At 39.9% G+C, this 22118-nt stretch overlaps 1 protein-coding gene across 7 annotated transcripts in view; it reads left to right on the top strand.

Annotated features, from left to right (window-relative positions):
• The first annotated feature begins 266 nt into the window (after positions 1 to 266).
• Positions 267 to 22118, top strand: part of LOC112658416 (synaptotagmin binding cytoplasmic RNA interacting protein) — a 31790-nt gene continuing 9938 nt past the window's right edge. For 4 of the 7 annotated variants that reach the window (XM_025444585.3, XM_025444584.3, XM_049092334.1 and 1 more), the window contains exons 1-10: positions 1016 to 1270; positions 2663 to 2822; positions 3555 to 3673; positions 3790 to 3897; positions 6756 to 6869; positions 6969 to 7145; positions 17220 to 17355; positions 18303 to 18508; positions 20722 to 20871; positions 21387 to 21508. In XM_025444585.3, the coding sequence (XP_025300370.1) occupies positions 2675 to 2822; positions 3555 to 3673; positions 3790 to 3897; positions 6756 to 6869; positions 6969 to 7145; positions 17220 to 17355; positions 18303 to 18508; positions 20722 to 20871; positions 21387 to 21508 (1280 nt within the window). In that variant the 5' untranslated portion in view covers positions 1016 to 1270; positions 2663 to 2674. Of the gene's footprint in view, positions 289 to 1014; positions 1271 to 2662; positions 2823 to 3554; positions 3674 to 3789; positions 3898 to 6755; positions 6870 to 6968; positions 7146 to 17219; positions 17356 to 18302; positions 18509 to 20721; positions 20872 to 21386; positions 21509 to 22118 lie in introns of those variants that run through there. The other 3 variants (XM_035698173.1, XM_025444586.3, XM_025444587.3) reach the window with 3 other exon arrangements.

The following is a 22118-nucleotide window of genomic DNA, read 5'->3' as shown; positions in this document are numbered from 1 at the left end:
CCGCCGGGCGATCCCATTGTCCGGCCGGGGAGACCGGCGCTCCCCAGAGCGACTCCCGCACTCGAGTGCCACGGGCCAGGTTCACCGAAGGTCTGCGGGGCTCCGCGCCACTCCCCTCCCCCCGCCGCCCCATTGTCTGCCTTGCCCCGCCCCGGGGGACACGTGCGCCTGCAGCTTCCCGAGCGAGAAGAGCGCGGGGCGGCGGCGGCGTGGACACCGCCGCGAACGGCTGCGCGACCGCGGCGCCGGGGGCGGGGGCCGGGGCCGGGGCCGGGCGCGCACGGACCGGTGGGTGCCCTCCGCGAGCTGCGGTCGCCTTCCGCGCCCCCCGCCCCGCCGGCCCGGGACGGGGCGGACGGGGCGGACGGGGCGGGCGGCAGTCGGCGGGGGGCGGGGGGCGGGCGGCGGGCGGCGGGCGGCGGGGGGCGGCGTGCGCGTGGTGCTGCGGTGGGGGTGGGGCGGGGCGGGGTGGGGAGATGCCTGTCTCCTGACAAAGGAGAACGAGTGGGACACGCCGAGCCGGCCCGCCCCGCATGGAGGAGAACCGGAGGGGGAGCCTCGGGAGGGGAAGGGGCGGGCCTTTCATTCACTGTCGGCCCCTCGGCCGCCGCCGGAGCGGAAGGGCGGGGTCTCGCGCCCCCTCCCCCGGGAGGTGAGGAGCCAGGGAGGTGGCGGGGCGTGGGGGCGGAGCCCGCGGGCGCGCGTCCTGAGGCGTCGGCTACGTCGTCACGTCAGCGCGGGAGAGAGAAAGAGAGGAGCCGACTCGGCTGGGACTGGGGGGACGGAGCCGAGAGAGCGAGCGAGGGAGCGAGCGAGGGAGGGAGGGAGGGTGTGAGCGAGCGCTCGAGCGAGGAGGGGAGAGGCGGCCACTCGTGTCTGAGCGGCCGCAGACGGCCCCGGCAGTGGTGGGGGAGAGGGGCAGGGAGGGGCAGGAGAGGGGCCGAGAAGGGAGCCCGCCGGAGGCTGGTGGCGGCGGTGGCAGGGGGAGCGAGAAGGAGGAGCTGGCGGAGGGCAGGGGCAGAGGGAGTGCGAGAGAGAAGCGGACGCGCGAGGGAGGGGAGGGAAGGGGGGGTCACGCGGGCGCGCGCGCGCGCACCGGGAGCGCGCTCGGAGGCGAGTGGAACTGGATCGGGTTTGCTGCCAGCGGCGTGAGCTTCGGCCGCCATTTTACAACAGCTCCACTCGCGCCGGACACAGGGAGCAGCGAGCACGCGTTTGCCGCGACCCGATCTCCTCGGACAGGATTCCTCCGCCGCAGCCCAACGGGGAGGTAACGACCGTCAGGACCCGGGTCTGGGAGGGGAGCACCGTGACATCGTGGAGTGAGCTGGGGGAGGGAGGTGTGGGGGGAAACCGGCTTTTCTGGAAAATGGATTCCAAGGGGGAGAGGAGCACGTTGACTGGGGCTGCTTGAGAGTAGGCCGCGGCCCGCGCCGCCACTTCCTTCTCTCCTCCATGTGCTGCCGCCGTTCGGGCTTTGTCTGCGGCGCTCCCGGGAGGAGGCGGCCCCGCGGCCCGCGCGGACCGCGAGCGGCGGCGGAGTTGGTGCTGTCGTGGCCGTCGTCGCGGCGCGGGAGTGGGCGGAGAGGAGCGGGTCCCGTCCCGCAGCCGCGCGGCGAGCTCGGGTGGTGCTCGCGGTCCGGCGGGCGTCAGGTAGTTCGCGGAACGCCCTCACCCCGCCGGGGTGCCGGCCCCGGCCCGTGGGTGGGACAGCTGGCCCCGGCGCCGCAGTCGCTGCACGGATGGGCGAGGGGTGGGGGCTTGCACCACGCGCCGCGGCTCGCGTCTCGGCGGGGCGGGCGGGCGGCCGGGGGTCGCCGGCGCCCGGGGCGGAGAGCGAGAGCGCGAGAGCGAGCGAGCGAGCGAGCCATGTGTCACGGCGGAGACGGCGGCGCTGGGGGGGGCGGGGAGAGCCTGTGGCCTGGCGCCGCCGCGGCCTCGGTGTGAAGGGGCGAGGTTGTGCTGCTGCTGCTTTCTGGGGGCTCCGATCTTGGCTTCGGGTTGACGTTGGGAGCCGGTGATGGTCGTCTTGGCCTGGGACTCGGTGGGTTTCCGTTGAAGGAAGTTGTAGGACATTTGAAGGCGCAGAGCACGTGTTTCTAATGGGCTCCTGGTGGCCGCAGCGGTGAGGCTGCCGCTATGGGTGCGGAGTCGGGGGCGGGCTTTGGGGAGCGGGGGTGAAGGGTGGAGAAATTGGGTGGTAGGAAGGTAGCTTGTGTGAGCGCTTTGTTCTTCGCTGGCTGTTGTTACTGATCTATAAGCGGCAGGCGGGAAAAGCGCGCACTTCGGGGGTTTACCTTTGAGAGAGAAAAGACCAGCTTTGCTTTCTCCACACACCTCATTCTCTGTATGGGCACAGCTGCATGTGGCACGCTGGCTCGTCCTCGTGCTGATTGGGCTCCATTTGTAATCTGGTTTTTCCTAGGGAGTGTTAGCAGGTGAGTCAGGGGTGGTGCTAAGGAAAAACATAGTGAATCTGTCCTCCTGTGCCCCGCGCTCCAAATCTGGCTTGTCAGGCGATAGTGACTGTAAGGCTGCTTTAAAGGGAGGCGCAGGTTGGCTGGTGTAGCAATTGGTAGAGAAAAGTAACGATTGGGGCTCTTATATTTCCTCTACCCTTTTTGAAGATCCTAGTTTAATTTTGCTTATTGCGTTTGAACAGATCTCTGGAAACATGGCTACAGAACATGTTAATGGAAATGGTACTGAAGAGCCCATGGATACTACTTCTGCAGTTATCCATTCAGAAAATTTTCAGACATTGCTTGATGCTGGTTTACCACAGAAAGTTGCTGAAAAACTAGATGAAATTTACGTTGCAGGTAAGAACTAACACTTGCAAAATTATATTATGAAATTTTTCTATTGGATTTCTGGCTTTGAGCTAAAATAGCAACTTTTTGTGGTTTCCAATAAGTGTGGGAACTAGAGTTTTGCTTTGTCGTGATAGTTGTGAAGTAGAGGTTAAGGTGTAATAGAGGGAGGGAAGAAGGAAGGGTTAGGAGCTAAAGGCTGGCTGGCCAGATGGATAAGTATATGATGGTAGCAACAGCTGCTTAAGGTTGGGAACAGGCCATGTGACTTTTTGGGGTATTTTTATAGTAGGATTCTCGTTAAATAACTCGGTAACTGTAGATTTGTAGTCTTGTCTGTCTTGGTGTGGCTGTTGCTTTTTTCCAGTGGTATTTGAAATGGAGTAGAGGTTCAGTTGTCATGCTTGGTACTTTGTTGGTTGATTTTAGGATTTGTAAGCCTTATATATTTACGATAGAAATACTTAAGCATTCAGCATTATGTGACTTAGACACAGAACATGATGTAAAAGAAGTTGATTTCATTATTGTAAGTGTGGTTGAGAGGCCTTATTTAGTTGAGATTGCAGTTCAGAATGACTATAAAGTATGTGTGTTTCTCATTATATAGATACGGGAAATGGAAGAATTCTTAGTTGGCAAGCATGTACCTGTATTGGCAAACGTGATCTCTTAAAAAATAAAATAAAAAGTTTCCAAAAATAATAAAGTTGACAACTAATTAAGTTTTCTTTTCTCCAGGGCTGGTTGCACATAGTGATTTAGATGAAAGAGCTATCGAAGCTTTAAAAGAATTCAATGAAGACGGCGCATTGGCAGTTCTTCAGCAGTTTAAAGACAGTGATCTCTCTCATGTTCAGGTAACGCTAATTTCAGTGTAAATAAAATAAACAGGAATAGTTTTGAATTTTTTTTTTTTAAATTAGAAACAGATAGGACAATTATTGTTAAATGTGTTTGGAAAATTCTTTTGTAGAACAAAAGTGCCTTTTTATGTGGAGTCATGAAGACTTATAGGCAGAGAGAAAAACAAGGGACCAAAGTAGCGGATTCTAGCAAAGGACCAGATGAGGCGAAAATTAAGGTATATCTTTAAAAACTTTTTAAAAAAAATTCCCTTCAGTTTTAAAGTTCTTTTAACACTTTTGTGGCTTTGGCAAATAACCGCTTGGAAGTGAAATTGGGTGTGTGTTTCTTTAAGATGTTGAGAGTTAATAACCATGAGATAATTTTTTAATCTTTTCTAATCACTAGTTTTTGGAAAGTTCCTGTTTTATTTGTAGAACAACTCACTTTTAAGTTTTTCTTGTTACTGAGGTACGGATCAAATCAGTGTTGGTATTCTAAAGAAAAGATTTAAATAAGCTGTGCCATATTTCTAAATGTTTCCTGAAAAGCTGCAAGTCCAGATTAGTGACAGTGGAACAAAAATAGGAGGGCATCAGTTCACTCCATACTTGTGGGGAATGTACATTTAACAGTTGACTGTTTTACTTAGAATTCTTAAACCCCCAGATTGAATGGATTTAGAATTTTAACACTACCTTCTTCCACTTCTATTACTGTTGATTTTAAAGCTCATTTGTTCATTTCTAAAGGGAGCTTTTATCAATAAAATTGATTAGCGTGGAAAAGTAAATGAAGAAACAGGCTGGGAGTGGATGCTTTTTTATTAAGGTCATGTAGAACCAGTGAGTAGACTCAAATGCAGCTAGGTTTTGATTTTTGTTTTGGTTTTTAGTTGTGTTGAGTTTTTAGTTCATAGAAAATGATGATCATAGTAGTTTTAATCTGGTGCTCTTAATACAGTGTGCTCTTGAACCCAGGGTTATGGTTTAAGAAAGTCAGTTATAAATGGTGCTATATGATGTTTTAATGGTACAGGAGGAGAGAGACTTAGAATGAGGATTTAGCTGTTAATGCCATCCATAAATTTGAGGCTTTCACAGGTCTGTGAGTGAATTTGTTTAAATCATATATCTAACTTTTTCCATTGAAATGAAATATGGTTTTCCCCTAAGTAATTCTATTCTAATTACATTTATATTTAGGGGTTATAGTTATTAAACTTTTATTAAATGTAAAATTTAGTTTATATATGGTTTTTCTGTTTTGTTTTTGGGAGAGAGTGGCTTAAAGCTTTAGTGTGACTTAAATTGTAGCAAGAAGACACTGGTATTTTTAAGAAGAGATTTGTTGGGGAATAAGTTTTCCTTAGTTTAGGGATTGGTATAAAAGGTTTCATTTGGGTCATATAAAGATTAAAGTGAAAAAAAAAGATTAAGGTAAAAGAAGCATGGGGATTGCAATACAGGAAAAAGGGAAGATGAGCCATTTAATGATTTCATTTATGTTATAGTAATATAGTAGATTTCAGTTTATTTTTGTTAAACGGTATTATATCTTTCTAAACATCTTGGTATAATAGAAAAAGCCTTTTTTAAAAATATTGTAGTGCTTTGTGGGCCTTTTTGTTAGAGTTTAGAAATAGAGGAGTTTTTTTTATTGAAGAATTTTTGTCAGATATTTAGCATTTTTGGGGGTAGAAGATGTATAAAAATCTGTCTAGTCATTTTCATTTTCATTTCCAGAAACTGAGGTGAACCCAAATCATTTAACAGCATTTTGATAAGATTTGTCATTGTTTGGTGTCTTTTTTTTTTTTTTTTTTTTTTTTGATTTTTAAAGATTTTATTTATTCATGAGAGACAGAGCGAGAGAGGCAGAGACACAGGCAGAGGGAGAAGCAAGCTCCATGCTGGAAGCCCAATGTGGGTCTTGATTCCGGGACTCCAGGATCATGCCCTGAGCCAAAGGCAGATAGATGCTCAACCGCTGAGCCACCCAGGTGTCCCTGTGTCATCTTGTTTTTATTTCAGGATTTATCAGCTATTTGATTATATTGTTTATAAAGGGGTTTTGTGCTTTGAGGTTGAGATAGTAGAAGAGAATAATTCTTGTTTTTTTTCCTTAGGCTAGCAGCCTTCTCGTACTTTTTTTGTCTATAATAAGGGGTAAGAGAAACTAAGACGCTGTTTAGTAAATAGGAGTTATGTAAATTTTAACAGTTCACTTTTAGGGGAGATAAAATGTAGAAATTATTTCACATTGTTGGCAGTTACATAAAGTTTTCAAAGTCATTTTGGTTCTCCTTTGTTCTGAATGAACTATGCTGTCCTGTGAAGCATGGTGCTTGAATGTCAGATGTGTTGAGGTTGTTCTTCCTGTAACTCCTAAGTTTCTGGACTTAGTTTGGGGACTGTAATTTGTTTAAAGGTTGGTGAAATGCCCAGAATGGCAGCATGTACTAGAAGTGTGGGGTACAGGGAAGTTGTTGAGTGAGAAATCCAGACTTGGGGGAGAGGAAACTTGTCTAGCTCCTTCTTTGGGGAAAAAATTAAACTCAACCAAATTAGTTGCAGTAGGAGCGCCTGGGTGGCTCAGTCAGTTAAGCATCTCCTTCAGTGCAGGTCATGATCTCAGGGTCCTCAGATGGAGTCCCATCAAGCCCCATATGTAGCCCCACACTAGGCTCCCTACTCAGCACGGGGCCTGCTTCTCCCTCTCTCTCTTTCAAATAAATAAAATCTTAAAAAAAAAAAAAACAAATAGTTGCAGTTATTATTTTTTTTTTAGGAGATACTAGCAAAATAGATACAGACCCTGCCTGAAAGTTGTTGATGGATCAATATTAGTTTTTTGTTCACTAAACACCAATTAATTGGAGACCAGAAAATAATTTGAACAGGATCCTGAAATTTTCACTAAAAATGGTACATTAGAGGAAAAATTCTAAAACAGTACCAAAAACCTGTTTGTAGGGATTGTTGCCAAGGTCAATGGAAAGATTTGAACAAGATTGATTTTTTTTTTTTTTAATTGTGAAATGCATGGGTGTGGTCTTGTGATTTAAATGTATTAATGACTTTTGAACTTTTCAAGGCACTCTTGGAAAGGACAGGCTACACACTTGATGTGACCACTGGACAGAGGAAGTATGGGGGACCGCCTCCAGATTCCGTTTATTCAGGTCAGCAGCCTTCTGTTGGCACTGAGGTAAAGAAACTAAAAACTTGTACCTTTTGTAGTAAATGCACAGGTGTCTGGTTTCCTAAAGAAACTCTCCATGGTTTTTACTTCATGTTTAATTTACAGATATTTGTGGGCAAGATCCCAAGAGATCTGTTTGAGGATGAACTTGTTCCATTATTTGAGAAAGCTGGACCGATATGGGATCTTCGTCTAATGATGGATCCACTCACTGGTCTCAATAGAGGTTATGCGTTTGTCACTTTTTGTACAAAAGAAGCAGCTCAGGAGGCTGTTAAATTGGTAAGTTTTTTTTCTTCCAGTCTCCACATTCACTATCTTTAATTATAGCCTGGTTTTTTTTTCTTAACGTGTGTAAGAGTTAACCAAATGTTTTTTGAAGTGTTGATAAGACATTGTCTTTTACGTTCCCTGTGTGTTCATTGTAGCAGTGTTCTTCCCATGTATAGTTGATTGGACTATAGGATCTGTAAGGTAGTGTGTTAGAATTCTGAGTTACTGGTTCTTTGAAAGTCTGGCTTAATGATTGTTCTTTTTAATAGGAATATTAAAAGATTTCAGAAAATTAAAAAAAAAAGATTTCAGAAAATTACTTATTTTCTGATTGTACCTGGGCCATCCCTTTTTCTAAACTACATTTATCATCTATTGTGATGATAAATTTCTAGTTAAAGAAATAAAGGATTTTGTGGTGAGTGGAACAATACTTGATTTCAAAATACCAGATGTAAGGTGTGGGGACCTAATTATTTTCCCAATTTTTGAAAACGAATGTTAATTATTGAAATTATGGTTTATATAGTTCATCTTTAAACTAGTTACATTAAATTTTGTGACTCAGATGGTTTCTACATTTTATAATTCAAGATGTCAAAGGTTAATTTCAGCCCAAAGAATGAACCAAAAAGTACAGCTGGGAAGGAACTTTTTAAAATGGTCCACCAGTTATTTGTTAAATTTACCTTATCTGGCTTACATATTTTAAGGGTAATTCTAAGTAAACTTAATATCCTCAGGTTAATTTCTCCTGAATTTTATTTTTCCTTTCCTCACATTGAGACGTTTCACATTTTAAAGTATACCATAAGGAGAAAAACCCAACTGTGCTTTGTTTTGCTTTATATTGCTTGAATTTCTCCATTGGTGTGTATAGCTAAATAAGGTTAAAGACTTTACATTAGAAAAGTGATTCTTGAAAGGTAATAGTGTCTTTAAGAAAAAGAATTCGGGAGTTTAGGTATTTCTTTTTAAATCATGGGTGATGTTTCCTTCCTTTAAATAATGCTTCCTGTTTCAGAGCAGGGTCCAATTCTATAGGGAGTGATTCACTGGTAACCTTTGGGTGGTCAAAATTTTAAGTTTCGAGCAGTTCAGGTAAAATTAAGGGCTTTTTAGAGTTCTGGAAAGATGCTTTAGTAGAAGTCATTCAGTTTGGGACGCTTGGGTGGCTCAGCGGTTGAGTGGATCCCAGAGTCCCAGGATCGAGTCCCACATTGGGCTCCCTGCATGAAGCCTGCTTCTCCCTCTGCCTGTGTCTCTGCCTCTCTTTTTCTGTGTCTCTCATGAATAAATAAATAAAATCTAAACAAAACAAAGCAAAACCATCCAGTTTAATTTATAAAAGAATACGAACATTTTTGCCAGGTAGTAAATAAAGTAGTGGTAAGTTTTAATATGGAAATGTAGAATGAGAAGACAACGAACCGTCTTACCACAATTACAGAATTTACCTTTGTTTCCTGATCCATTTTACTTGGTACTACATAAAATGTAAGAAGTACGGTTACTTAGTGTATAAGTGGTGATTTGTGTATTATCAATTTTTTGTGTGTGTGTGTATTATCATTTTTAAAGGAATCACTAAACCAGCATTTGCAGGACACTTAATTCTCGCTACCAAAATACAGTAATTTTGGTATACTTCACTGGAATTTATTTCTAGACTATTTCTAGAATCCTTAAAAAAAATGCATCATTAGAAGAAGATGGTATATAATTCAAATGTAACATGATTTTGAGTGCCAATAAAAACACATTATGAAATAATGTTTCAGTTTGGGCAGTTGCCTTAACAAATAAAATTGTCCAAATTGTTTTGCTATAGGCTGAAAATATAGTCTTATTAATATAGTTAAGTTTTTTTTAACTATAATGCAGAAAGTTCCATAGATAGCCAAACAGCCATTTTGATTCATCTAGGAACTAATTGTCCTTTTTTACATTTTTTTCTGGGTTTGTGATTTCAGTTCTTATCTGGAGCATGTTTATTTCTTACACTGCCTGAAGAATTAGGAGGCTTTGCATTTTGGTGCCTTTTAAAAGATATTTTTAGTGGTGGTGGTGTACATCCACTAGGATGAATTAGATGTATCATCGTTGCTTTTTTTAAAAGGATGCTTTGCTGTGGTAGGATTATGGTGATAACAGAATTGGTAGATTTGCCTTAATATAACAGGAAGGACTAGACTTTTGAGGAAATGAAACATTCTAGAGAAATAAAGGATTCAAATTAATTAGGATGTTTTTTGCTACTTTGTATTTATTGTGGAAATGAGTACCATTCTCCTAAATGTGTTCCTTAAAGGAACATACTTTGAAAACTTCCTACATGTGGCATATCATGAGAGTCCACTTGAATTACACCTCTATCTATAAAGTGAATTTTTATATATAAGATAATGGAATGGTCATTCTAGGTGTAGATAATCATATGTTGAAAAACCTGTTTGGCATTATTTATAGATTAGACAGGATTGAAGCACCATTTCTTTTTGTTTTCCTGTACTTTGTCCTGAGGAATACCTTAGGTCAAGATAGTTTATATACTGGAGTGCCTGGCTGGCTCAGTTGGTAGAGCATGTGACTCTTGATTTCAGAGTCATGAGTTCAAGCCTCACACATTGAGCATAGAGCTTACTTAAAACCGTTTGTTTTTTTTGGTATGATTCCGTTATAATTTTCCCCGCAGATTAAAAGTTATTGTGGATGGATTTTGGGGCACCTGACTGGCTTAGTTGGTAGAGCACGTGACTTGATCACTAGGTCACAAGTTTGAGCCCCACGTTGGGGGTAGAGTTTACTGAACGTATATGTATGTTGGTGGACTTTATTTATTTATTATTTATTTATTTTTTAAGATTTTATTTATTTATTCATGAAAGACAGAGGGAGAAGCAGGCTCCATGTGGGGAGCCGGATGTGGGACTCGATCCCTGGTCTCCAAGATCAGGCCCTGTGCTGAGGGCGGTGCTAAACTGCTGAGCCACCCCGGCTGCCGGTTAGTGGATTTTAAATTTGTGTTGGAATTACTTGTAAAATGGATTGCTATTAAGAGCTGGAAAAGAGGCATGAAGTTAGAAGCAACTGCAAACTTTTAAAATTAGCTGGTTTTCAGCCAACATTTATTTGCTTGCATTTTGGGAAATAAAAATATTTTTTCCTAAATAATAACCTAGGGGAAGCAAGACCTAAATTTGCAAAATGTGAATTATAGCTACCTATTGAGTGCTTGTTAAGATGCAGGAGCTGTGCTTGGGTGCTACATTATTACCTTTAAATACTACCTCAATCTATTCTTTAAAGTAATTGGAATTTATTCTGCAGAAAAGTAAGTAGCTTAGATGACTTACCAGAGGCCCTACAGCTTTAGTTTGATACCAAGTTTGTTCAGTTTGAGTTTTTATCTTTGACATTCAACATAGCAGTTGAAGTCAGCAATACACATTATGTCGTCAGGTAGCCTGATTATTTAAATTATATAGTGGTTTAGATAGTGTTAAAAGGAGCACAGGAAATAAGCCCTGTTTGTACTGCCAAAATACTTTTGGAATCTATCTTCATTGCTACCACCCTAGTCTTAAGATACCATTCGAAGACTCCTAGCTACTGTTTTCCATTGTCCCTTTAGAGTCTTAACATTCAGTAGCATAGGTCAGATCACAACATTCCTGTGTTGAAAAAACTAATGCCTCCAAACAAGGCCCTGTCTTATCTGATCAAATTTTTCCTCCTTTCTTATTCTTTATTACCCTTCCATCCATGCTTTGCTTTTTTTGGTACCCCACAGAAGCTATGGTCATTTCCATTTCAAGGCCACCTTTTGCTATTTTGTTTTCTAACACTCCCCCAGTTACCATGGCTGCTGTCTTATCATTCAGGTCTTCTTAGTGGAAGGCCTTTCCTGACTTTGAGCAACTTACCCATCCAGTTGCCCCATGACAGTATCCTAAACACAATAAAATAGGATGTTTAGATATATTTAAAATTATTTCTTGGTTATGTAGATTATTTGTTTATCTTTCCTTCAGGATATAAGCTTTTTCCTGTATCCCTGACATTTAGAACAGTACCACTATTTATCCAGTAGGTGCTGGATAAATAACCTACCTGACTGCCTGACTAGTGCCATATTATCTATTATTTATGACTCAAGAATTTATAACTTTCCCACATCAGCTGTGGGCTCTTATGCTATTTAAAGATTGTCTACCTTCCATTTGCAATTATTTACTCCGTGGTAGGGATTAGTGTAGATTAATGGGGGCAGTGTTTTCCCTGTCATCCCCTGGGAGATATTTGGAAGTATGTGTAGTATTTGGGTTGTCACAAAGACCAGGAAGAAGGGCAGGCAAGTTGTGTGTATATCTGTTCGTGTGGTGTGCTGTGGAATTGAAGCTCAGCACACGAGTGGTGTGGTGTGCTATGGAATTGCCACTAGCAGCACAGCGCCTATTGCAGTCCTAGATAATAGAAATATCCTGTTGAAAATGCTGACAGTGCCTATGTTACAAACATTAGAATAGTTGGTCTCTATTTGCATATTAAAAGTTAACAGTTTTAATAGGCACTGATGGTTTTATTCACTAGAGTGGTTGGTGTATGCTGGTGCAGCATGTGTAAAACCATTTTGATAATGTAGCTGACAAGATAGGTCCACGAGGTATTTAGTAACACGTTAGCAAATAGTGTGTTTAATATGAAAACACTACTTTTACTGTGGATATATAGGGTAGTTTGATTCAGTTCTTGACTTTAGAGTTTATGGGACTTGAGAGGCTGACTGCACTTAAATTGGAAGCAGATGCATTGTTTGGAGGGTAACAGAGATGGAGGGTTAGGTTGTATTGGGGTTGTTACAGAAGGGTTTGTGATAAAGATCTCAGAGCAGGACAGTTTAGAAACAGGTGAGGAGTGCCTGGGTGGCTCGGTAGGTTGGGTGTCTGCCTTCAGCTCCCGTCATGATCCCAAGATCCTGTGATGGAGCTCTGTATCATGCTCCCAGCTCACGGGTGGGGTGAGGGAGAAGGGCTGCTTTGTCTCCTTTCCCACCTACTTGTGCGCATACGCTTTCTCTCTCAAATAAAATCTTTTTTTAAAAAAAAAAAAAAGGTGAATGTAGTCCAAGCAGTGTTTTGTTGAAAAAAAAAAAAAAAGATAAAACTAGTATAAAGTCAGTGCCAGAAAGTAATTGTCATGACTACAGGCTAAGTTGCATGACGCCATTTAAGTTTTTGGTGTTGGTGTGGGTAGCATAATGTAAACAACAGAATAATGAAGGATGTTTGGATGAAGAGAAAAAGACCAGGAGAGTGGCAGCCATAGAAAGGAGAGAGGTTGAAATCTTTAAAAGGAGAAATGTTAGGTAGTGGTGTGTTAAAGGTTCCACTGATTTTTATCAGTGATTTAAATTGGACTGCTCGCAGAATGTCTGGTGACTTGAATCTGAACGTAGAGATAAATGCCCTGGATGACCAAATCAGGACCTGAAAAGATTTTGATAGCCTGAAACATAGTTAACACCAGCAAGATGGAATTGAGTAAGGACAAAGGTCAAGTCCTATATACAACTAATTTCACAAGTAAGCTGTAATGTGAGTCAGCAATGTGTTGTCCTTTCCAAATAAGCTAAGGTAATCATGGACTATGGGTTACAGAAGCATGGTGTTTTAGATGTGGAAGATTAGTAATAGTCTCTAGTTTATTCTAGACTCCTCAATCTCAATCTGTATCTACAGTATTGTGTTATGGATGTCATTATTTGGTGACACTTTCAGGAGGCAGCTTAGTTGCCCAGGATCAGAGAAGAAATGATTAGCCAGGCATAAGAGAATAGTTGAGTCATGAGCATTGTATTTAGGTATGTGAAGTACTGTCATATAGGGGAGAAAATAGAGTTGTATAATATTTAGGGGAGTAGATTTTGGCTTCATGTAAAGACAATTTTGGGGGCACCTGTTTGGCTCTGTCTGAAGAGCCTGCAACTCTTGATTTCAGGGTTGTGAGTTTTGAGTCTCCCACATTGGGTGTGGAGATTACTTACATAAAAACTTAAAAAGGATTCTCTACCCAAGAAATATTTAAAAATAAAAATAAAGTGGACAGGCTGGGCAGGTAGTGGCTTTGCTGCTATGGGAAGAGTTAGAACTGACTGAATAACCACTTCTGTGTTAGATTCCAAATCTGAGGTCGCTAAATTTGGGGGGATTTTGGCGACTGACGGGCTATGAGGGAAGAAAAAAGTGACTTGAGCTTTTAAGCCTAGTGACAGAAATGTTCCAGACTGTAAAACTCCTTTTGTGGTGTTCTGATAGACTGAAACTGCATTGATTAATGTTCAGAGATCATCCTTACTTTGTCACCCTACTGTGGTACTGAATCTGAAAGCTAGATCTCTGAAATATCTTAACACATCAGTGCCCAGCTTCCTTGAGTTGGAGGGCATCTTTTTTTTTTTTTTTTAATTCATTTTGATACTATGATAGTGTCCTGATGTACTAATTCTTAAGAGTTAGGATTTATCAGCCTTACATAAAATATCTGTTAAGGTTCAGAACAGTTTTGTTATGCCCTTCGGCCACTCTACTCGTTACCCACTGCTGGGTTGTGAAATTTATTTGTGAATTTATGGTGATTGGTCTTCAAATTATTAAAAGAGAGAAAAGTTAAACACAAATACACATACAAAAACTGCATGTTTAATCTGTAGATGGGGCACTACTTTAAGAAATGTTTATTTTGGGGTAGTGGGGGCTTTTTTTTTCTTTCTTTCTTTTTTTCAATAATCTTTATATCAGACGTAGGGCTCTCAAGCCCTTGACCCCGAGTTCAAGAGTTGAATGCTCTGCCTACGGAGCTAGCCAGATGCCCCTCTGGGTACTACTTTTGCTTTATTTGGACAATATGCCCAGAGGATCTGCTTTGCTTCTTTAATGATTTATTTTGATTGGAGAGAGCCAGTTTACTCTCTGTGGGTTAGCTTTAATTGTTGCATCTTTAAAAATTTTTTTAAATAGGGATCCCTGGGTGGCGCAGCGGTTTGGCGCCTGCCTTTGGCCCAGGGCGCGATCCTGGAGACCCGGGATCGAATCCCACGTCGGGCTTCCGGTGCATGGAGCCTGCTTCTCTCTCTGCCTGTGTCTCTGCCTCTCTCTCTCTCTGTAACTATCATAAATAAATAAAAATTAAAAAAAAAATAAAAAAATAAAAAAATAAAAATTTTTTTAAATAAATATAGATAAAGTTTATTTGCTAACTCTTCATGTCATTTATACTGTTTAGAGACCACAGCCATCTAAAAGAACCTACCTACCCTGCATTGATTAACCGTAGCAGGGCAAGTGATGAAATAGAAGGGAAGAAACTTTTCTTCTGTAAATAATAATGGAAACAGTCATCACTGCTTTGAAGCTGCATTGTTAAATGTTGGAAGTGGTATAACCAAGAATTCTTTTTTTTTTTTTTTTTAAATTTATTTACGATAGTCACAGAGAGAGAGAGAGAGAGGCAGAGACACAGGCAGAGGGAGAAGCAGGCTCCATGCACCGGGAGCCCGACGTGGGATTTGATCCCGGGTCTCCAGGATCGCGCCCTGAGCCAAAGGCAGGCGCTAAACCGCTGCGCCACCCAGGGATCCCTCGAATTCTAATTTTTCTTACAAAATTTTATTTTTTTTTCAAACTTAGGTATTTTCTTAGGTTTTGCTTCTAGGACTTTTGGAGGAGGAAAGTTATGCCAAGTTCTATCATCTTCAGAATAACTCCTATTTTTTCCTTTAAACACTTTGTATTTTTTTTAATTTTTATTTATTTTTTTTATTATTTATTTATGATAGTCATACAGAGAGAGAGAGAGAGAGAGAGGCAGAGACATAGGCAGAGGGAGAAGCAGGCTCCATGCACTGGGAGCCTGACGTGGGATTCGATCCCGGGTCTCCAGGATCGCGCCCTGGGCCAAAGGCAGGCGCCAAACCGCTGCGCCACCCAGGAATCCCCTAAACACTTTGTATTTTCTATTTTTCTGATATCTTAGTAGTTTTTGTCAACTCCTAGAGTTAAAAGATTAGATGATCAAATGGAAAGCTATTGCTTTGTCGCTAAAATGGAGTATTTGATGCTAAGTTATAAAAATCTAGGCAGTGGGGGGGGGGCACTTGGGTGGCTAAGTGGTTGGGTGTCGGCTCAGATCATGATCTCGGGGTTCTGGGATCGAGTTCTGTATCAGGTTCTCAATAAGAAGCCTGCTTCTTCTGCCTATGTCTCTGCCTCTCTGTCTCTCTCATGAATAAATCTTAAAAAAAAATCTAGGCAATGTGTGTGTTTTAAAGCAATTTATTGTGTTCTTAAGTTAACTTATTTGTAACTGAGTATTGTAGTCTACTTGTCCATAATCCCATAAAATGATGGATTCAGCCATAACTCTACTATTTTCAGGTAACCCAGATAGTTCTACTTTTAAGAGGATTTTGGTATTAATAGAGAATATAAATGCTATGAGAAAACAAGGTGGTGTGTGGTAGAATTTTTCAACCTCAATACTATTGATAGTTTTAAATCAGGTAATTCTTTGTTCTGCTGGGCTATCCTGTGATATAAATAGCTAAGATTATAGTATTGTGGAGAGAAAGTAGTCAGAATTTTAGGATGAACTTAAGTGATATCCAAGTATTTAAACTTTATTTTGGTGATGAGGAGCTATTGAGAGATTGTTTTCAATAGGCAAAACCTGTCATTTTTTTTTTAAAGGTCTCTGGCATAACTGTATAGAATATAAATAATCCTGGGATCATGAATTGAATCAGTGAGGTAGAAAGTATAAAACTGTTCGAACTGAAGGGAAGAACATTTGAACTTCATGTTAGATTTTCAGTATCTGGAGACGGAGAAAGGGACAGGAAGGAATTGATTTTTTGACTTACTATCTGCTTTCTTGTACTGATGAACCTTTTATGCAAGAATGGGAGGAGAGAGAGATGCCTGGCTAGCTCAGTTGGTGGAGCTAGCTACTCTTTATCTCAGGGTTGTGAATTTAAGTCCCACATTTAGTGTAAAACTTAAAAATGGGAGAGGAATGGTATTACTTTTGCCATAGTCTGGTCCATAAATTGTATGGAAATTTATGTTGATTTTTCTTAGTTTATATAGCCCCACTTGTATGTACACACAACATAGATTTTTTTTTTTTTTTTTGAGGCCAGGTGTGGAGGATTAATCCATAATTACTGCTATTGCTGCTACTATTATTACTAACCTGAAATTTTGAGGTGATTTTAACTGTGATATAAATAATTAACTTTTCCTGATGATTTGAGTATGTTTGAATTTGGTTTGTAAAGAGTACTGATTAGTAGATTTGTCACTTTGACAGTTTGGGTTTTACCTCTTTAATATCTCACCCTTATATTGGATATGGTTGCTTGAAGACTTACTTTTTACTCTAGTTTTATATTTGCTTCCGTACTTGCACCATAATCAGTCTGCTTGTCTTTCTCCAATTTCTTTGTAGACTTGATGAAAATGAGATGGGGAAAAACGTAGGGTTGGATTCAGGAAAATAAGGTTTTCTCCTTTTAGAATCACGCATTTGAACGTGAAAACCCCTTACTGGAACTTTATACAAGAGTGAAAGGGGGATGGAAAAAAAATAGATTTAGGTACTGGTTAGCAGAAAGGCAGAAAGCTTGCTGGTATTTGAATCTGTTTGCCTTGCATGAGGATAACTGGTTGCCAGGATGAATTTAAGTAGAAATTAAGGTGTTGTGGGATCAGCAATTTTGAATTTAAGCTGCTTACAGACCTGGTTCCTCATTTATCAAGTTTGTGTTTCAAGGACTTGACAAATTTTTGCATTAATTTAATTCATAAATTTTTTTTTAGTGTGTTCTGTTAGTATAATCTTCCTATATGTCTCATAATTTTCCTCTTAGAGTGCCATATGCTAACTGTATTTTTAAAGGATAAGAAAACCTGATGAACATAGGATTGAAATAAGTTTGTTAAGAATTTGCGCAGATTTTTATAGTAAATGATGATAAAATATTTTAAGTATTTTTAAAACATGGTACACTTTTTCCCCTTTTAGTATAATAATCATGAAATTCGTTCTGGAAAACACATTGGTGTCTGCATCTCGGTCGCCAACAATAGGCTTTTTGTGGGCTCTATTCCTAAAAGTAAAACCAAGGAACAGATTCTTGAAGAATTTAGCAAAGTAACAGGTAAGTTGGATTTAAATAGAAGGATTGTGCAACTTCTGATACTGAAGATAATTGCATACTTTATGTGACATTGTTTTAAACACTGTATTTATTGACTTGTTTCCTCCAATCATATGAGATAGGTAACTCCCATTTTTCAGATGAGGAAAATAGGTACCCAGGCCTTTGGGAAATAACTTGTCTGAACATTACATAGTTGGTAAGGAATGCTGCTGGGATTTGAACAGTCTGCAGAATCTGTTCATTCCCTGTTTTGGAATCTTTGTGTGTTTTTTTTATGCATTTTTAGGTGATAGCTTGACATTCTTAGTAGGACCAATTGAGTAATAATTTGACTTTCTAAATTATTGGAATAATACTGCCGAAAGCAGAGATTATATATTGTCAATATGGTGCAATTTCTTTGAACTGTAAAGCATTTTTTATAATAGTTTCCAAGTTGGGCTGTTTTTATTACTAGAAAGTATTTTGTCTGCCTAGAATGTTTAGCCCTTTATCAAACTGTTATTAATCAGTCTCCAGGAACATTCAAAATCTTACTTAATACTAATATATTTCATTTGAAATAGAGCTTTTGATGACTGAGGCCAGAAAAGTATTCTAGAAGAGAATTTTAGTGTTTTCTTGGCATAATAAAAATGTTCAACCATGTCTGACCTATACTGCCATTTTCCTAACAGTTATATAAAAATTTTATGCTTCTGTCAATCAGTGGGAGAATAGTCCTTGGGTCTAATTAAAAATACATTTTCTTTTCATGGGGATTTTTTTTTTCTGTTTGGGACATGTGTAAAATGTGGATCAGGTAATTTATCTGGACCAGTTTTTTTGAGAGTCGTCTTTAAAGATAAGATACTACTTTTCAGTTTTATATTCTAGTATTAGCAAATGCTTAGATATATTTGTTCTTGCTAACTAATTCCTCTGGAACTGTTGCTTATTTTCAGAGGGTCTCACAGACGTCATTTTATACCACCAACCAGATGACAAGAAAAAAAACAGAGGCTTTTGCTTCCTTGAATATGAAGATCACAAAACAGCTGCCCAGGCAAGGCGTAGGTTAATGAGTGGTAAAGTCAAGGTCTGGGGAAATGTTGGAACTGTTGAATGGGCTGATCCTATAGAAGATCCTGATCCTGAGGTTATGGCAAAGGTAATGGCAGTCAAGTTAATAATTTTTGGTGGGGGTTCGTGGCAGAAGGAGGCTTTAGTGAGGGAAGTAAAAAACTTATAAAATGAATTGTGTACTTTGAAAAGCCATATTTTTGAAAGTGAGAGAAGTGTTGTTTATTAAAGCCACGTATCAGAAATAATACCATCTGTATAAGGAGTGAATGTAGAAATTTATTCATGGACACTCATAATTTTGTAGCTGTCATACTCATGATGATGAGTAGTTAGCCTATATGCTGTGGAGATGGCTCACTATCATTTTTGTGTGGATTCTAAGAGCAATGTCTTTGCATTTTTGAGAATGGCGCCATTAGCTTACATGGTTTTTGTGTTAAAAGTCCAACTCCTAAAAATAGTGAACTGTACTGGCCTCAGCAGAGGTGCTGCAGTTACAAGGTTTAGCTATTATTAGGTATCCTGCTTCAGCAGTCAGTTGAGACATCCTATGAGAACAAACATCTCTTGAGTCAACACTTTACTCATTAGTGCAGCTTGTAGTTAAGTTACTCTACCTAAGAATCCCCCTTATTGGTGATAGGCTTGCAGATACAACTTGTTCACTTATCAACAGTGTGAAATGCCAGAATGGTGAATATTACTAAAGGATAGGCTTAAGGACAGAAATACTTAAGTATTCTTTTTTCTTCTGGCCTTTTGGATTATCAGTTTAAGAAATTTGGATGTTGATTTCAAGTATTTTAGGAAAGAGTGATGCTTCTTAGCAAAAGGTCAACTTTTGTAATTGTACTTTGAGGAGCTTTCTGGATTGAAAGAATTTTTTGTCAATATTTTGAATACTCCTGTTCTACTTTATATTAACATTCCAAAAGCAGGTTTTGACTGCCTGTGTTAAGTGTTAAATGTTCAATAGGTATCTCAGAGGCATGTTAGAAAAGGACCACCTCAGTTTTAATTGCAAAGTAATTACTAATTTAATAAAAACTAGTTAAACATACGTTTGTTTTGTTTTGAGCCAAGTACAGAGTTCTCATGTAGTCCTTGGCCACACCCATGCACAGCCTTCCCCACTATCAGCATCTGCACCAGAGTGGTGTAGTTCTAGTCAGCTTATATTGACACATTATTGTAACTTGAAGTCTGCAGTTTAAGTTAGGATTTACTTTTATTGTACATTTTGTGGGTTTGACTAGTATACAAATGTATGACATAAATTCATTATAGTGAATAGTTTTATTCATTCAGAATAGTTTTATTGCTCTAAGAATCCTTCCTGATCTGCATAATCACCCTTCCATCCCCTCTAACCTTTGGCAGCTATTTTTTTGTCTCCATAGCTTTACTTTTTCCCAAATGTCATACAGTGGAAGTCATACAATATATAGCTTTTTAAGATTCTTAAAATATATGCATTTAAGGTTCCTCCTTGTCTTTCCGTGGTTTGATAGCTCATTTCTTTTTAGCACTGAATAAGAATCCATTGTATGTACTATAATTTATCTATTCACCTACTGAAGGACGTTTTGGTTGCTTCCAAGTTTTGACAATTATGAATAAATCTACTATAAACAACCATATGCAGATTTTTATGTGGACAGGTTTTCAACTCATTTGGGTAAATACCAAAAAGTACAGTTGTTGGATTGTATGGTAAAAGTATGTTTACCTTGTTAGAGACTGCCAAACTGGTCTCCATAGTGACTATACCATTTAGCATTTCCACTAGCAGTATTTCTGCTCCATATCCTTACCTGCATTGGTAGTGTTAGTGTTAGTTTTTGGCTATTAAAATAGGTGTGTGGTGGCATTTCATTGTTTTAATCTTTTTTATTTTTAAAAATATTTTTTAAAACTAATCTCTGCACCCAGCATGGAGCTTACGTTTATAACCCCAAGATCAAGAGTCACATGTCCTACTTACTGACTGAGCCATCCAGGCATCTCTCATTGTTTTTATTTGTAATTCCCTGATGACATCATGTCGAGTGTCTCTTCATATGTTATTTGTCTACTTTGGTGAGGTGTCCGTTCAGGTTTTTCACCCATTAGATTGAGTAGTCACACTTCCTAGGTATTTTCAAATGGAGTTGAAAACTTAGTTTATCTTTTATATATTTGATACTCCTTTAATGGGTAGTGACCAAAGTTAATTTTGTAGGGTGGGATGGTGGCATCTTGGAAATTGAACACTTTGGAGAAATTTACAGGGAGTTTCTGTTTTTTCTTAATTTTCAGGTAAAAGTGCTGTTTGTACGTAACCTTGCCAATACAGTAACAGAAGAGATTTTAGAAAAAGCATTTAGTCAGTTTGGGAAACTGGAACGAGTGAAGAAACTAAAAGATTATGCTTTCATTCATTTTGATGAGCGAGATGGTGCTGTCAAGGTAAATAAATGGAATTATTATAGGCATCTTAACTAATGATTTTTAGTCATCCTACAATTGGAAAATTCTAAAAACTTGAAGGACACTCAGAGGTCATGTAATCTACTCTAGTTAACTTGTGGCTGTAGCAAATTGCATTAACTTACTAAACTGATAAACTGAGTCAAAAAGATCATTAGTTGAAGAGCTGGATCTTTAGATAAAATCTAATTGACTATTCTAACTCATCCTTACAACATCAATGAAATGATTTTTTAACTTTATTTTTTTTAAAGATTTTATTTATTTATTCATGAGAGACACAGCGAGAGAGAGGCAAAGACATAGGCAGAGGGAGAAGCAGGCTCCATTCAGGGAGCCTGATGTGGGACTCGATCCTGGGACTCCAGGCCCTGGGCCAAAGGCAGGCGCTAAACTGCTGAGCTACCCAGGGATCCCCCTGATTTTTTAACTTTAAATGAAGCATAATTGTTGATAAAGGCATCTTTATGTTGATCAATACCTCATTTTTTAAGGCTATGGAAGAAATGAATGGCAAAGATTTGGAGGGAGAAAATATTGAAATTGTTTTTGCTAAGCCACCAGATCAGAAAAGGAAAGAAAGAAAAGCTCAGAGGCAAGCAGCAAAGAATCAAATGTAAGTAAAAATTGCATTAATTTAAATGTTGGTAGATTAACTGGTGAAAAATAGGTGTTGCTCAAACCTGTTAAAGACATACATAACATGCCTTTACCTTTTAAAGAAGACTCAAAAGCTTTGAAACACTGGAAAATGCCAGGTATCTCAAGAAATGTTTATTGTAGCTGTTGCTATTGACTATACTTAACGTAAATACTTATAATTCTAAATAAATAGTTTTATATAATGTAAATCAGTCTAAGATATTTCTTAACTATATTTTACAGACTGTACTCCTGAATTATGTGTTTTAAATATTAGCAGTCCAGAAGTGTTGATCTATTATTTGGTTAAAGGGTAGAGAGTTCTTTCCTCAGAGATAGGAGATATACTGAATCTCCAATTTTGATAAACTCTGCTTCCTCCTCATCCGAAGAGGCTTCTCTTTCAATACATAGTACCTTTGGCACCTCAAAGATTCCATATATGGGTTTTGAGAAATGAAATACCATAGTGTTGAAGAAAACAACTTTAAGTGTGTAATGCATTGCAGGTATCAGATCTCTTTAGAATATCTATAAAAGGATATCTACTCATTTAGACAGTGAATGAAATTTTTAGTTGGGTA

This window comes from Canis lupus, chromosome 12 (assembly GCF_003254725.2).
Source record: "Canis lupus dingo isolate Sandy chromosome 12, ASM325472v2, whole genome shotgun sequence".
Taxonomy (NCBI): Eukaryota; Metazoa; Chordata; class Mammalia; order Carnivora; family Canidae; genus Canis; species Canis lupus.
This window is presented reverse-complemented; position numbering and strand designations above follow the sequence as displayed.